General features: G+C 32.0%; 1 protein-coding gene across 2 annotated transcripts; it reads right to left on the bottom strand.

Annotated features, from left to right (window-relative positions):
• Positions 1-4891: 4891 nt before the first annotated feature.
• On the bottom strand, positions 4892-13581 carry LOC115982249 (toll/interleukin-1 receptor-like protein). Of its 2 annotated transcripts, XM_031104791.1 has the most exons (3): positions 13352-13581; positions 11366-12072; positions 4892-5463 (listed from the first exon to the last, which is right to left on the bottom strand). In XM_031104791.1, the coding sequence occupies exons 2-3, from the start codon at positions 11959-11961 to the stop codon at positions 5262-5264; spliced, it is 798 nt and encodes a 265-aa protein (XP_030960651.1). In that variant the 5' UTR covers positions 11962-12072; positions 13352-13581; the 3' UTR covers positions 4892-5261. The 2 variants fall into 2 exon arrangements, with proteins under 2 accessions (XP_030960651.1, XP_030960652.1); XM_031104792.1 differs by lacking the exons at positions 11366-12072; positions 13352-13581 and adding an exon at positions 9283-9945.
• Between the last annotated feature and the right edge of the window lie 1086 nt (positions 13582-14667).

The following is a 14667-nucleotide window of genomic DNA, read 5'->3' as shown; positions in this document are numbered from 1 at the left end:
TTTATGGGTTTGTTTAAATATGTGAATTTTTTTACGTGTCTGTTTCTAGACACCTTATTTAGTTTTCTACTAAAGATATTTTTGCTGAAAGCATGCTAATGTAAATTTGTACTTTGAAAAAGTAAAGTTTTAATAAATTTTACATAAAAGATAAAAATGTAAAAAATTAGCTTATAATTTGTTCTCAAACATACAAATATGTGATGTTATAAATTTTTAATAATAATCTGTACAGTGTAAACGTTGAAAAACAATGAATTTTAAAATAAGTTGTACTTAAATTATTAAACTAGCTAATAATGGTTAAACACTTAAACTAACAAACATGACTGAGTAAAACAAAAGGAAGTACTAAATTTGATTTGTTGTTATGCTGAATAATTTGATGTTACAGTTTCTTTAAACATAGCCCAGCCATCGGTAGACTGCAGGTCTAGTTGTTGGTACACAATCAATATGGGCAAATACTAAATTTAACATAATATACCAAATATGAGATGTGATTTAGCGATTCAAGTGGTTGTTCAGTATTAATGAAATCTTTTGCTACCCCTTGTGTATTTGGTTCCAACTTCACCTCCCTCATCCTCTACTATTTTACCTAAAAAAAATTGTTAGCGCAGGACTTTAGTACTGGAAATTTGCTTGATTACTGGGTGTCTGGGCCACACAAATACTGTAAGAGCATATAGAATGTGAAAAATATGGGCCTTGTGTTATCATGGTCCACGAAATGAAGACAGAGCTGCGTCTACACCCCCAAAGAGCAGAAGATTTGCCCAACTCCATTTGGGCCTTTGAAACATGGGCCTCAGCAAATTGCTTGAAAAAGATGACACAGCCAACAATAAATAAATAAATAAGAGTAATGTTACATCCATAATATTTTCACAACAAATTTTAAGTTGCAAACTATTATTAACCAATAAATAAAATACAACTCAACTCAACTCAATTTAAAAAAAAAAATCAATTCAATTATGATTTACTAATAACTAATAGGGGTAATTTATAAGGAAAAAAATATAAATAAAATGTCGGTGAGTTTTGTGTGTGGATAATTCGATATTTTAATAGAAGAGATGAGATTTAAATTCTAGACATCTTCTTTGAAAACACCAAGAGAGTATTAGGTGAGCTACAAAACTCTTGGCAAATGTTGGTGTTTTATATGTGTAAATACAAGTTTGAATAGCCAAGAATCTTGTAGCTCATCACAAAAAAAAAAAAAAAAAAAACACCAATGCTAGGAACCCAGCTTTTGCCACAACTTGCTCACATAGTAATGACAAGTTATGAGTGGTAGAGTTGTGGACCTGTTACTTTTACTGCACCACTCACGCTTTTGAATGTGAAAGGACCAATGTTAGAATTATGGTTAAAATGATTTAAATTAACTGTTTAGTCAACGTAACTTTTTTAGGTTGTTGGAATTGGAACAATGTCACCTTTTTCACATGGATCTGTCACTGATATTACTTTTAGGTTGTTGGAATTGGAACAATGTCTCCAATCTGGGTCTTGCATGGGCTCTTGTGAAATATGTATACATTTGTGTTTGTATGTTTAGATGTTTGTGCTAAATGTATGTATGTATGTGCGTGGAGTATTATGTGTAATTGCCTAATTGGGTGCATGTATGAAGATTATGAAGCTTGAATTGTATGGGCATGTGAAACTGTAGTTGGGATATTTGGGGGCAAGTAATTGAAGTTTATGGTCTTTTAAGTTTTAAAGGTTTTTTTGATTAGGCAATGTTGCACGAATTACGCCTTGATAAATGTCGTTTTTTTGTTAGTAAGTTAGACAGACAGCCAATGTGTTTTGAACCTATGAGTCTATGACTTTACACTATCGGACTATCTATTCTTATGGGATGGGGAAATGCCATTTGAGTCCAAGCTCACTGGCTTCAAGTCTTTAACATGTTGGTTTTGTTTCAAAGATTTATGTACTTATTTATTCGAGAAGAGTTGTATGTGTGTGTTACATTGTTTTCCTTATCATTGCCATTTTTTTTTGGGTGGGGGGCTTTCCTTGTGAAACAATCTTTGATTAGGCAATGTTGCACGAATTACGCCTTGATAAATGTCGCTTTTTTGTTAGTAAGTTAGACAGACAGCCAATGCGTTTTGAACCTATGAGTCTATGACTTTACACTATCGGACTATCCATTCTTATGGGATGGGGAAACGCCATTTGAGTCCAAGCTCACTGGCTTCAAGTCTTTAACATGTTGGTTTTGTTTCAAAGATTTATGTACTTATTTATTCGAGAAGAGTTGTATGTGTATGTTACATTGTTTTCCTTATCATTGCCATTTTTTTTTGGGTGGGGGGCTTTCCTTGTGAAACAATCTTTGGGATATAGTAATTCTTCAATTGTGATTTGTTCGCCTGTTAGTACCATCTGGTAATTGATTGGCATTGAATATCATTTGTGGATTGGTGGCAATGGAGTTTGCTTAGTGCTACTCTTTGATTTATAAAAAAATTTGTTTGTTTTTATTTTTTTGTTTTCCTGGGATATTGCTGTGGCTTGTGTCGTAGTATGTCAAAGACTTAAACTTTGTCCTTTATGTTTGCCCCTAAGAACATTGCTGGTCACCCATTGGACCATGTGCATCTTTTCACTTTAAACCGTGTTTTTCTACAGGGTCATTCCAAATCGGCAGCACCAGCCTGGAGCATACAGACTATGTATATGTGGAATTCCTCAAGCGACATGTCCTGTCATTTGCATCTCAGATTCTCAAATCGATGGTCCAAATTATCATAAGTAAGGTTCAATTTTTTTTCTTCTTATTTTGTTGTGCAGAGATGACTTGATGATCTCTTGCTCGGTTTTATGGTCAAAACATACTGTCACTGGGCTATTATAATGTTGCAATATCCAAAAAATAATGTTGGCTTCAAAAATTCAACAAAGAAAATTAACGTTTCATGATGCAAGAGTCTTAAATTAGAAAGATTTTTGTGATTTGTCTTTCTAATGTTGTTACAGATTGCTAGTTTTCCAGTAAGGTGACTTGCCTTATGCAGTAGTGGCAGTTTTCTAATGTCACGTACTATTAACATTTGTTTTTCATGAAAATCATGCTTCTTAAGAGGTTTGCTCTTCTCAGTTTTAAGTCATACCCTATTTTGTTTGCAACTCTACTTTAGGTTGATGAATCATTGTGTTTTTTAAAATTCTATTTTGGGTTAATGCATATTGGTGTTGTATTTTTGAGTTCCTCATCACAAGTAGTCTCTCCCCCTCTTATAACTTAGGATTGATTTTTGTTTAAGTTAATACTTAGTTATTTTGGAAGTGATAATTGAATTTGAATAAGAAATTCAAAACTTAAAACTTTAGATGTAAAGAAAAAAAGTTGCAAAGAAAAAAGAAATAGGAAACATATCAAATCGGTTCTATTTGGTCCATCTGGTCTACTTTGGTCCATGTACATTCGGTCCATTCTTTCCACTTCGGTCCATTTGGTCTTATTTAGTCCATTTCAGCACACTTCAGTCCATTTGGTCCAATTTGGTGTATTTACTTAAGAATGGAAAAAGACAAGTTTTGATTGAGAGTACTATTAATTATTTGAGTAATATCAATTGTAGTTATAGGATAAGTTTTGGTTATCATAATAATCACCTTAACTTTAATGTATAATAACAATGGTTAGAAGTAGACTTTATAGGATGGGTTGAATTATAACTTTAAAACTTAAAAGTTTTAGTTGTACCAAAAAGAAATTAGGAAAAAATAATGCATAATAACGATAGGTAGAAGAATATGGACCATTTCAAAAAAGAATAATATAATATCAATAAAAAAACATAAAAAAATTATATATTTGTAAAAAATAGTGATGAAAATTATTTTTTGAAATTGTTTAATTTTTAAGAAGAACAAATTATGTATAATAAAATTTAGAAAATAAATTATACATATTTAGTATAAGTTTGTAATAAGTTTTGATTATCATAATAATCTCTTTTAATAGAGTGAATAATTTGAATAATTTATTTGAATCTTAAAAAGTTTAGTTGTAAAAAAAAAAAAAAAAAAAAAACAGCAAACTATAACATAATTTCGAAAAATATGGACCACATTATACAAGAATAATACCAATCAAAGATACCCAAAATAATAAAATGATATATTAGTAGAGATAGAAAGATGAAAAATAATTTTAGAAATTGTTTAATTTTTATGGAGAGCTAAAATTATCTTCAACAAATTTTAGATAACAAATTATACATTATATTACAATTCAAGAATGATTATCTATTCCCACACATTGCGTGGATCTGTGAATAGTTTAGGATAAATTGCTAAGAATAGCCAATAGGATTCAACTATTTTCTATCAATTTTACCCAAAAAATACACACTATGTTCTATCAAATTTTATTTAGCTAGCTAGGGTCAACCCAATTTGTTAAAAATGGGATTTTCCAAGCTTGCTAATTTACCATCTCACATATGAAGACAAATTTCACCTACAACAAGTTGAATCGTAAATTTCACATATTGAAATGAGAAAAAAACTAGTTATAAGGCTTACTATTATGAACACATATATAGAATATGGCCTAACTACTACTGTTATTATTATTATTTTGTTAAAAATCTATTCAATATTGTGTTAGATATCAGATTATAATGTACCAATTAATGAACTAGCATTTATTGCATCCACATCTTTCACATATATTAGCATGCAATGAGACACGTGATATGATAAAGTTCAACAGTGGCAGTAAATAACTTAGCAAATACATATAGGTGGAAGTGTTGCATATATATTATTTTCAGAAAAGAAGGGATGGGTTGGGTGGAACCCAATTCCCAAAGAGCTAATTCCTCTAACCAAACATCAATTGTGCAATCATACTTAAAAAAAAAAAAAAAAGGGTACATGTTATTTGAACAAATGTTAGAGGCTGATCAGAATGATCCAATTTGTGAGCCCCATGCTGTCTGGCATTTTCCACGAACCTGTCTTTCTTGAATAAAAGAGAGAAGAGAATAGAGATGCTTCTTGTTGATGTGGACCCCCCGACGTAGAAACAAAACAATAATAACGGCGATAAAAAAACAAAAAAGATAAAAGAAAAAAAAAAGCAGGGAACGAAAAGGATGGATTAATCGACTCCACGTGGAATAGGATTTACTTGCCAATGGCGTTGAAAGGTCTTGACTTTCTTTTTATCTTACTTTCTGACAATATTTAAAGACCTGTGATATCTTTAGCTCCAAGTTAAGGTTTTATTTAAAAAAAAAAAAAAAGGGGGTCCACTCAGAAATAACATTATGACGGGATGAAGCGTCATTTTGCGGAGAGATGATTGGTTCAGAGTGTTGACCAGAAACATCAATCTGACGACGGGATGGGGCGCTAGCTGATTCCTCCTCATTTAGCATTGTCCAAATGTTCTCCACAATTTCTTCTATAAACTCTGACTCTAGACTGCAAATGCAAGCGAAACCACAATTAGTTTTTTCAAAGAATAGAGTGTCAGTGATCAACTGATCATACAATAAAGAGGAAATGAGCTATGAAAAATGGAATGAAATGCCAAATATCTAGTTGCCTATTCATTGAAATTTATTTGATTTACAGTATTTCCGTGGCAAATTAGAACCAACTACTTCCCACTAACTAACAACCAAAGAAATTCAACATTATAATAACAATATGAAAATTTGGATGTTAATTCACTAGAAATACTAGTAAAACATAAAACTAAAAATATATTGGTTCCCGCTTTCAAAAAAAAAAATATTGGTTCCCAATTGAAAAGGGTGTCAGAGACAATAGAAAGGAGAATGGTAACATTATCATCATCCGAATACACACAGACACACAGAGACATACATATATATATATATATATATATACTTGATGTATTTAAATTTTCTTGGTAGTGATTTTGCGTAAAAAAACAAATTAAATTATTTATTGTCTTATATTATTATACTTCAAAATCATTTTTTAATTTAAATTTATAATACGTACACGTATTAAAATTTGATCAATCAAATAAAAAAGTCAAGATTATAATAACAATATGATGCAAACATGGATATATAGTGAAACATCCCACTAAAAAATGTTGGCTTCTAATCGAAAAGGACGTCATCTCCTAATCCTAGAATAAAGTCACCTTGAAGCTCACCGATTTGATCGATTAATCATGTGACAATCGTTTCATAACAATCAAATTTTTTTCAAAGGACCTTGGTTCTCCCATTATCATTCTCTCCGCATTTGTCTCTTCCTCAAACTCAAACAACAATTTATACTTCCCTATATCACAGATTTGGAAGCCCTTGCTACTGCATCTAAATTCAATGCCCTTCTAGGTATAAAGCAACAATATGCACATTGCATTTTGCTTTGATGGCTAGATCAATTTTACACCCTTCCCTTACAAAAAAAGAGAGCTTTTCCCTTCTTCTTTTTTTGGCCAATGTCTCCATACAAACACACCATCCTCCAACTGATATGTTATCAAACATATCATTCTCCTTCCTAGCGCACAAAGAGAAACAATTCTCCACACACCAAGAAGAAATGAAGGCTCTACACAAGCCTACTTTTCATGTGATGTTTTGACAATTTGGTAATTGAAAAAACAGAGAATGATAAATGTTATATTTTGTCCATAAACAAAACTAGCTGGTATTGGTAACCACTAATCAATGCAATGCACGAAAAGGTTAATATAGGGTAAACTACATATTTTGTCACTAACCTTTACATTAAATGTCAATTTGATTCCTAACCTTTTGATATTGTGTCAAAATGGACTTTATTATTAAATGGAGAATGGAAAATACTGATATAACTAATCGTTAAAATAAAATATTCGTTTTAAGCCACATAAGACTACCACTTGAACTAACATGTCAGCATAATAAATATATAAAAAATACCCCAATTTAGAAAAATCAATATTCTACTCTCAAAGTATTATCTTGTTCATTGTTTATTATTTTATAAATTTTCTTCCTCTGTCTATGTTCCTTTCAACCCAGAATGTCCCACTAATTTTTATTTTCGCCTCTCTCTCCCAGATCAACTCCTTCATATACATGATACAACCCAAATCAACATCAACAAAACTTAAACTGAGCCAAAAAGCCCAAATCAACTTCTCCACCTCCCTTCAATTAATAAACAACCAACCAAAGGACTAAACAACCATGGAAGAACCAACATCAAAGGTGACAGCCATGGAAGACAGCCAAAAGACTGGAGGACGAAAACCGTCTTGCTAATTCAAGGTGGTGGTTGCAGCCGCCAAATGAAAAAATTGAGAGGTGAGCTTTGTTGTCAGAGAGAGAAAGAGGTGGAGGAGAAGACCGAACAACCAGGGAGAGAAAGCAGTCAAACCGCGAAGGGTAAATTTTTTTTTAATGGATTTGAGGATTAGGCTTCAGATTTTGGGGATTACAGTTATGGGCTTTGGAATTTATGGGGTTGATACGATTTCTTGGTGACGACACAGTTTGTTGGGTTGTTTCAAGAATTCATGGTTTGTTGAAGAACAAATCCAACCTTTGGACTTTAACTACACAAGTGTAGATCTTCATGCTATAATTGGTTGTTCTTGCTTCTATATATAAGAGACCACGTTGATCAGGACCAAACCAAAATTAAAAACTAAACAAAAACAAAAATGACGTCTTTAGAAAATAGAACAACACTAAAGTATAAAAAGGACATTGAGCCTCACATCATTCATTTATTTATTTTAGGTGGTTGACATAGTGGTCCAAGTAGTAGTCTTATATAGTCTAAAACCTATATTTTATATTTTATTTTGACCATTAGTCACGTTAGTATTTTCCATCCACCACTAAACACCACTAAACAGTATGAACTATTTTGATATTATACTAAAATGTTAGGGATCAAATTGGTACATTTGAAAGATTAAGGACCAAATTGACGTTCAATGTAAAGGTTAGGGACTAACTATATAATTTATCCTTTAATATAATATGATTTTTTTTAATAGAAATTTAATAACTATTAATAAGCATTTATTATTATTGTATTTGTATATGAAACTCTATATTTGATCATTTAAAGAAAAAATATTATATATGGACACGCACATAGATACTAGTCGTTAACTCGTGCAAACGATGCATGAGAATGCTACTGAGTATATATATACACGCACACACACACATGTTGCTAATCCATGCAATGCACGAGAATGCTATTGAGTATAAAATATGATTTAATTTATTATAATCATCATATCATTATAATTTAATAGGAAAAGTTAGCCAGATATTTTGCAAAAAAAAAAAAATTGTTGCAATGTTAAAGCACCATTAGTAATAATTTGAAAGACAAATATCTTTTCCTAAAATTAATGTGATTGTTTTGCAGCTATAATTTCAAATCTGCCCATTGATTTCTTTTTTCTTTTTCTTTTTTTTAAATCACATAGTCCACAAAAGAAAGATACTTGAAATAAAATAAATCTCAATTTAAATATCTAAAAACCTAAGAATATTTATTTGAAAGCTTCCTCTAATATATAAATGCTAATAAGCAATATATCAAAGAATAGTACAATATTGTCTTCATAAAATATATGACCATAAAACAACACAAATCAACCAATAACAACTTTGAATTTCAAACTTTTGTGGCTTGAATGTGTACTTTTACGATCAAGTCCCACCATTTTTAGGTAATAGTGGTTGATCTATGGATGATACTTTGGTTGAAATATATATATAAATATATATATATATATATAAAGAAAGGCAGCCTTAAACATTAAACATCACTGCATGTTATCCATATGTCAACTACAAGTCCACTATAAATCCAGATTTTGCATGGGCTTGTTTACCTGGCATTCAATGAGAGTGCCAGATTGAACCAAATCAAAAACACGAAAAAAAATGTATAAGAAAAAGAGAAAAAGAATACAGGTATTAAAACAGAAGTTAAAAACATATTTTGTGGGAGAGGCATTCCTATTTCTCCCCCAACTCATAAAGCCAAAATTTATGATTATGGAGGAAGCGGAGGCTACATATGTTTTCCAACTTATGATTATGGAGACTACTTTTGTTTTCTTAATCTTTGCGTTGTTCAGAGTTCAAAGGCTTTCACGTAGGGTTTTTGGGTCTTTGGGTTTTAAAGAGAAATTTCTATATAGTCGAAAATTAGGGCTGGAATGAATGAAGAAGAGAGAGGCGAAGCTTGCAACGTAAATAATATTAGAGCGACAAAGTCATATGTAAATAATATTACCGATATGGATTCAAATGTGAGCCTGCCAAGCTTGCAACGTACGTCAAAGCAACCTTCCAACTGTTCACCTTGTCTTCAGGGCCATTCCGTAGTGCCTCTGCGAAATTGCCCTCCTGTTTTCGCACCTCGGATGGGGACACATCGTAGAAAATAGGGATCACCCTTTGATTGAACAGCCTTTTGCATTCCATGATCTTAACCAGCTCATCCAGGTACCCATCTGAATTACCATAGTTTTTAGAGAACATAACAACTGCGATCCTTGATTTCTCGATTGCCTTCATTAGTTCAGTCCGAATAAATTCCGTTCTATACACACGAATCCCTTTACGTTCTAAAGCGACAAAGAGATGGCAGGTAAAATTTTTGTGGGTATCTTCACTAAAACTAACGAAGACCTGATATTCATAGGTCAACGCTGGGGAGTTTTCTTGGCCCACGGAATGAGCCATGGTTCCAACACTAAGACCTAATTGAAGTGCGCTGTCTAAACTCAAGAAAAGCAAAGGAACGAGGACGGATAAGGACGGAGTAAAGGAACGAGCCATGGTTGAAAGTTGAAAATGATGCAAGAAAGACGCACTGTGAAATCAAGAAGAAGAAGAAAAAGAAGTGGGTTCACAGAGTAACGGCGTGGGTTTGAAATGATAAGATTGAAGTGGGTTAGGTCATAGGTGAGATAATTAATTAATAGAAATAAAGAAACAGTAGGGCAGGGTAGTCACGAGGGTTGGAGTGGAACGGTGAACTGGAAAATGGAAAATTCTTGGAAAGTATAAATGCCCTATGATGCTTGCTTATTTACAAAATGACCATTCTGATTCTTTTATTAGTTCTTTTTTAAAAATAAACTATATAAAATTTATTTATTTATAGAATTATTTATATTTATTACAGTATAATATATATATATATATATATATTTTTTTTTTTTGAGAAAGACAGTATAATATATATTAATCAAGCAGTAACTGCCGAATGGTGCACCAGTAACACACCATTACCAAAATATTTCGTTCCTATAATCAATTTAAAAAGACCTTCGTAACGAAATTTAAAGCTTTTGTACTAGTGTAAACTTGACTTAAAGAGCAAAATGCCAAAAAACCCCGCCCTTTTTTTTTTCTTTTCTTTTGCTGTTTCTTACTTCTACAAAAACCAACTTGAGAAAAAAGAAAAATTATTTTAATTATATTTTTTGGAATGGGGGAACGTTTAGTGCATCCCTTAATGTACACATACTACATATACTCTCCAAAAATAAGGAAAATTATAACTCTAAGTCACAATTTTGAAGTTACAAAATGTGACTTAAAATCATAGTTTTGTTTGTTTTTGGAAATTGGATACACTTGTGGAATGTTACACGGAATGATGTTGGGTCTCTATCTCCAGTAATGAACTTGGCGCACATACTCTAGAGAGAAACCCTCCTGTGGAGGTTGTTTTGACAATTTTCTATTGGAAAAAAAAAAAATGCTAAAATGCAAAACCCATTATCTACAACTACGTTTCACCATAATCAATTTCAATCCTCCAACCTTGTTTTTGTTTCATTTCAATCATCTAAGTTTGAAGTTTGTTTAATTAAGGCATCTTTAACAAATTCTGTTATATATTGGGGTTAATTGTCCAAATTTTTAATTTTTTCTCCAAAAATTTTAAATTAAAGAAATCCAACTAATGATTGAAAAACATTTTCTAGATTTTTTTTTTAAATTTAACAGAAATTGACAGAAAATGCTTAATTGACTAAACTTGAAGTTTAGAAGACTAAAATGAAGTTAGGTGAAACTTTTTTTTTTTTTTTGAGAAAGAAGTTAGGTGAAACTTAGATGGTGAATTTTACATTTTAGGCTTGAAAATGTAGAGAATGATAAATGCTAATCAGTATGTATTATGCACATTAAATTATACAAAACTAGTATGTAATATGAAGTCTTATAATTATAATAGCTATTAACAGATATTTATTATAAAATATTTGTGTTCAAATAAAATTTAATTCAATTAAAAAAATATATAAATGCATAAACGAGATTTTTTTTTTTTTTAATAAAAAAACATGTAATATAATATTTACCTATAATGTTCCAAATGCAAGCCTACCAAGTCTGCGGCCTCCGTCAATGCAGCTCTCCAATTGTTAATCTTGTCTTCAGGGCCCTTCAGGAGCGCCTCCGCAAAAATTCCCTTCTGTTCTAGCACCTCGGATTGAGACACATCATAGAATATAGGCAGCACCCTTTGATTTAAAAGCCTTTTGCATTCCATGATCTTCATCAGCTCATCAAGGCACCAATCCGAAGTAGCATAGTTTTTCGAGAACACAACAACTGCAATCCTTGAAGTCTCAATTGCCTTCAACAACTCAGGTCCAATCTCTTCCCCTCTAGGGAGATCTATGTCATCTCTGTACGCACCAATCCTTTCATGGTTTAAAGCGGCAAAAAAATGGCTTTTAAAGCCTGTGCGGATATCGGCCCCACGAAAACTAACAAAGACCTGATATTCATGTGTCAATGCTGGGGTTGATAAAGATGGATCAAAGTTTTCTTGGCCCTCGGAATGAGTCATGGTTGCAACACACAGAACTAATTGAGGTAAGACCAGTATGATGCCTAAACTCAAGAGCAAAGCAGCAAGGACCGATAAGGATGGAGCAGTGGAACTAGCCATGGGTTGCAGGGCACAGAGGAGCAAAGGAGCAAGAACTGGTTGTTTCTTTGGGATTTCTCTCTCCTCTTCTTTTCCTTTTAGCTTTCCAAGTTCTCCCTTTCTATTCTGTTTCTGCAAGAATGTAGGGTGAATTTTTTGTTAGATGAATCAGACTCAGAGATCAAAGAAAAAATGAATACAAGTTCTACAACTCAGTGAAACTGTGCACCACACAAACAACAGCAAACCACACGGCAGTACAGGACAGCAGATCCTCTCCTACACTGCAGAACCAATACAAATAGCTGCAATATTACATATCAGGGAAGAACTACACAGAAATTTAAACAAAACCCAAAACTGCAAATCATCTTCGGTTCTTGAAAACTTTAGAAGAGATGCTCCAATTTGCACATAAGACTTTGTTTTACAATGAAAACTTCACCTTGTTGTAAAACTTGATTCGAACTTGACATCCCACTTGATGGAGGTAACAATGGCACAGGGGCGGCTCCACATTGAAGCCAGGAAAAAAAAATTTATATATAAATTTTAAAAATTATTATAAGAAAAATTTTGACCACCCTAAGTTTTTTTTTAGGCCCAACATAATTAAATTTTGCACTTAATATTTTTTTATCAGATTATTTGATGTGAATTTTGACAAATCCACGTTCTCTTTTTATATCCTCCATATTATTGAATATCAATAGTTATGTTATCAATAAAATGTTTAAATTTCAAGTTTTTGTAGTCTAAAATTATACATGAAAAATAAGTTTATGAAATGAATAGTAAATAACATTCTATTTACATGAAATTTAACATGTGTTTTAAAAAATAAAGAAAATGCAATTTAATAGTTAGATTTTGAAAATATATAGCCCTGTTAATTTATTTAGCAAGAGTTGTAGTCTTATGTTACAACTAAGATTATTGCTAAATTTGGTCCTTAAAACTTTTGTCCCTTGAACAATATATTAGGTCTAACAAACAAAAAGAAAAGCACAAGGAAATTTTTATTGAATTAAAATTTTGAAAGAAATCTACATGCAATATTGAATACGTGACTATCATACAACAATTTCAAATAAGATAAGAGAACTCTGCAAAAAGAAATGGTAAGACTTTAGATATTCGTGTGTGATTTAAAAAAAAAAAATTATCTTTAAAATCTTTTTATTAGATTTTATATAATTTAAGTTTCATAACAACCCTCATGAGAGGGGGAAAAAAAATCTGAGGCAACTGCAATGGCATCTTCAGATTTAACATGCTCTCTGTATTCCGAGCATTTCTTTGAAAGCTAAATATACTAAGGTTGTTTCTAGGTTTTCATCAACAGATTACAATTGATCAAAGACCCAAATCCACAAACAATTAATCAGTCAAAAATGAAACAGAAGCTTACCCAAATACGCAAGTCAACACAAGGCGGATCTGCCTCGGGTCTGTGGCTGGGTTCGAGGAGAAGAAAATGATTTACGATTTTTTTTTTTTTTTTTTTTTAAGGAAAAAGGCCGTGGAAGAAAATTCTCTCTCTTGGGTCTTCAACTGGGTTTTGGGAAGAAAGAAACTAGAAAGTGATTACTGAAAATTGAAAAACACTGGAAAATGTTCGGCTTTTCTTGAGCGGTTTCGTTAAAGTAATTTTTCTTCTTCTACTAACTATTTGTTCAGCAACAGTTGTTTTTTTAACCCAAAACTCACAGTATTGTACTTTTGTGGAGAAGTAAAGTACCCGTTTAGTCCTCTAGACGAGCTTGGCCTTTGAAGTTTGAAGACATGTGGGGTGCTATTTGGTCTTTTTAAAGTTCCTTTTATTGACTTTGACATACACAGTGTTTGACACTTAGAGAAGGCCAAGGCTTAGATTGGTGTACTGTGTGAATGTCATGGGCAGTAGTTCAGGTGAGTGAGACCGTTTTATTATTATTATAGGAAGTTCATTTCTATGTCTTAATATCTATATTTAGTTTGGTTTACAGTTTGGCAATTGTCTTTGTTGTTGTAATTGTGAAATGTATTGTGTTTGATGGCTGGAGGAATGAGACGCATACAGTGCTTTCTTTAATTGAAGAACCTAGGACATAGCAAACTAAATTTTGTTTGCCTTTTTTATTTTATAGTTAATAAAACTCAACTGGTTTGGGGTCCAAAATAAATTTGGCTATCAAACTGAAAGAAACATGAATACACAATACCACTAACTTCACCCACATTTTCTCTCTTTGCCTGTTTTTTAGTTTACTTATGATACATTCATGATTCATAAGTTTGTGATGAAAGGACCTTCAACTTATTGCCCAAAGAACATGTATCTGCCTCATCTGCAAAGGATGAGAATGAATTTTCACTTGTTTTGAGGGGTACAAATCATTTTGTAGCTCCATCCCTGCTGTTGGGTAGATGAAATTATCATATTGCATACTTGTTTGACATGAATATGTTGCCAATTTGAGAAGTCCAATATGACAGAGGAACTGGTTAGGGGTTTTTTTTTTTGCAATAATTTAGTGAATTATAAATATATTACTTTTTCCCTGTTATGTTCTCTGTACACTTGTTGGATGTGTCTGATACAGATCCGACAAAAATATATCCGTATTAGTACAGTTGGAAAACACAATTTTGGTTATATTCTATGTTTTTTGTATCAACTTTCTAATTGCTTTTGTTTTTTTTGGAGGGGAGGGGGTATGTTAACTTTCTACTTGCTGCTTATAG

This window comes from Quercus lobata, chromosome 3 (assembly GCF_001633185.2).
Source record: "Quercus lobata isolate SW786 chromosome 3, ValleyOak3.0 Primary Assembly, whole genome shotgun sequence".
Classification (NCBI taxonomy): Eukaryota; Viridiplantae; Streptophyta; class Magnoliopsida; order Fagales; family Fagaceae; genus Quercus; species Quercus lobata.
This window is presented reverse-complemented; position numbering and strand designations above follow the sequence as displayed.

Excerpts from the sequence above, each read along its gene's own strand:
- LOC115982249 (XM_031104791.1), bottom strand. The coding sequence starts at position 11,961 with ATGGCTAGTTCCACTGCTCCATCCTTATCGGTCCTTGCTGCTTTGCTC. Across the intron at positions 5,464-11,365 it reads TTGCATTTGGAACATTATAG|TCTAGAGTCAGAGTTTATAG; the intron begins GTAAATATTATA and ends TTGCATTTGCAG.